This window comes from Penaeus chinensis, chromosome 11, assembly GCF_019202785.1.
Source record: "Penaeus chinensis breed Huanghai No. 1 chromosome 11, ASM1920278v2, whole genome shotgun sequence".
Taxonomy (NCBI): domain Eukaryota; kingdom Metazoa; phylum Arthropoda; class Malacostraca; order Decapoda; family Penaeidae; genus Penaeus; species Penaeus chinensis.
This window is the reverse complement of record NC_061829.1, coordinates 30,741,586-30,744,085: the sequence shown is the minus strand read 5'-3', so window position 1 is coordinate 30,744,085 and position 2,500 is coordinate 30,741,586. Positions and strand designations below refer to the sequence as shown.

The 2,500-nt window shown below is 47.1% G+C and overlaps 1 protein-coding gene across 1 annotated transcript in view; it reads right to left on the bottom strand.

Moving 5' to 3' along the window:
* The window catches only part of LOC125030456 (glycoprotein-N-acetylgalactosamine 3-beta-galactosyltransferase 1-like), a gene marked incomplete at its 5' end in the record, with an annotated part of 12,623 nt that overhangs the window by 5,586 nt on the left and 4,537 nt on the right, over positions 1–2,500 (bottom strand). Inside the window, one exon of the mRNA XM_047620494.1 lies at positions 121–228. Within this exon, the coding sequence (XP_047476450.1) occupies positions 121–228 (108 nt within the window). The remainder of the gene's footprint in view (positions 1–120; positions 229–2,500) is intronic.

Here is a 2,500-nt window from a genome sequence, read left to right as displayed (position 1 = left end):
CTAAAAATATCAATTCGATTGTTAAATGAACATGTTTACGTAGTCTATACACGTGGTATACATTTCCACTACAGTCATGAGCTGTTCACAAATTTTGCAAAATGTTTTCCCCAAACTAACCTAGTCCGATATCCTCCCCGGTTCTACGTGTTCCGCAAGTGGCTTTGTTATGTAATGCCTTCTCGACAAATCGACGAAGACTTTCTCGGCCTAAGACATATCCAGCGCCTGGTAAAAGGAAGCGAAAATGATTGAAAATTCGAAGTGCATCATCTTTCGGAAAGGAATGCTAGAAAGTATATGTAAATCTCAAACACAATTGTGAAGGTGCTTGTTTTGTTTGTTTAATTTGTGAAGGATTTAAGTGTTCTTGTATCAATAATGTGTAAAGGTAGCCAGTTACAGTCATGCATGGCACGTGGGAAGAAAGTCGGTATTAGTATGGTATGTATGGAAGATCTTACTGTTATGTAAATATCATTTGCTGCTTATAGGTATTCCTGTTTGTTAGTGTTTGTTTGTGATCTTGTACATTATTATAAGTCTGCTTGGATTCGTGTCTGCAGCAGACCAATGTTTATTTTTTTCTATGTGGGTTGTAATACCAGGTGTATGGGTGTTATTATGTATAATAAACCTGGCTGCCCTAATATGGCCCTGTTCGAGCTTCTCAAGGTTGTGCTTGGTGTATACAGCCGTATAGCATCTTATGCTGAGTAGGTTTGTGCCCTCAGTATCTGTGTGCCCCTCCAGACTTGGTGGAGAAGGGAAACACAATGGGCACAGTAACCGTTTATTGTTTCTTGAGGAGTAATACAGGGACAGCATTATGATATTACTAAGGGATGTCCCTAGGGTTTATTAAGCCTGCCTGTAACTGTCCTCCCAGCAGCATCCACGCGCTGCCAGTGTCGTACAAGATGTATATCATACATCTCACTCCCCCCCTTTATGCCCATAACCCTTAGAGGTCTAGAGCAGCTCCCCAAGCCTTCAGGCGCTCCGAACGGCGTGGCAAGGTGAGGGAAGGTAGGTCAGCCGCAGGGGTACTTGGGTCCGGCTCCAAAGTGGGGCTGGACAGAGGGGACATCGTTGGGCGGAGGAAACGGCGATTTCTCTACCAGACTCGGCCTGGTAACCGGATCTGGTAGTCCCGTGACTTGCCAATACCCATAACTGTGACTAACTTGTCTCACATTTTTGTGCTAGGGTCCTGGATGCACACCTCCGCCCCCATCACAAAAGAGAGCGAAATGGTTGGCCTCGCTCTTAGCGAGTTCTGGCATCCTGCTCGGAGGTCACTGCTCTCAGCTTTGGCCTGCCATTTATCCATAAAAGCTGTAGCATGGGCTGGGATACATGAGCAAGAGGACAGCCATACAAGGCCTGGGCTGGAGAGCGACCTGTGTGGTTTGGAGTGTTTCTGAGCTCAAAAAGTCCCCTGTCAAATGCTCGCAGTCAATATACCTGAAGGTGCAGCCTTAAGATTGAGGTGCTTTTGGTTTTTAACAGCTGCCTTAGTATAGCAATTTGACTAAGAGTAATGGGATATCAACTTGCAGTTGCGGACTCCCCAATGCTCTAGGTATGCGGTAAACTCCTAGCTAGTGAATTGAGGGCCATAGTCTGTTCAGAAACACACAGGTACGCCCAGATCTCGAAACAGGTGCCGGAAGTGGCGTACCACTTGCAGACCAGCCTGAGAGTCAGTCAACATAGATGATCTGGCATGGCTTGCAGGCTCAGACAATGTTGGTGATATCCGAGTCGATACCAGGCCAGTAAACTGTTTGCCTTGCGGGATGTTTGGTAGATTCTGCGCCTCGGTGGTTGTTGTGAAGCCTGGCCAAGATGCAGCGACGAAGGGCCTCTGAAACTACTATGAGAGCACCATACAGGGTCCCCACATCAGCGTAGAAGTTCTCTTGAAGTTCCCAGTAAGGGCATAAGGTATTGTGTAAAGCAAAGTGGTCAAGCAAGCTTGCTGGACACTTTGCTGTGGCTCAGTATTGGGAAGGGTCCTTGCGAGCAGCTTGCTGAAGTTCCTCTAGTGCCAGGTCCTCTTGCTCAACTGCTTGCGAGCAAGTGTAGGACTTAACTGTCTGAAGAGTTACTATGCTTCTAACGCAGAGGCTCGTCTCGGCGCTCAACAGCTTGTTTTCAGGGGTTGGGTGATTTGTGGGAGAGCAGGAGAGGGCGTCAGGGACGCACAAATCCTTCCCCCTGTGTCAGGTTGTTGTGAATGAGAATGGCAAGACCTTCTCTTTGAGCTTTGGAGCCGTGGGTTTTCTATGACATCTAGAGGACAATGGTTCAGAATATGAACCAGTGGGCGATGATCAGTGACGAGACCGAACTGCTGCAGCCCGAACAGGTAAAACTTGCACTTTGAAATAGCCCACACAACAACAAAGAGTTCCAGTTCTGTGGTGGTATATCATGTCTCAGTTTCTGTAAGGAATTGCAAGCTACACTGAACTAGATAGAGCTGTTCTCCACC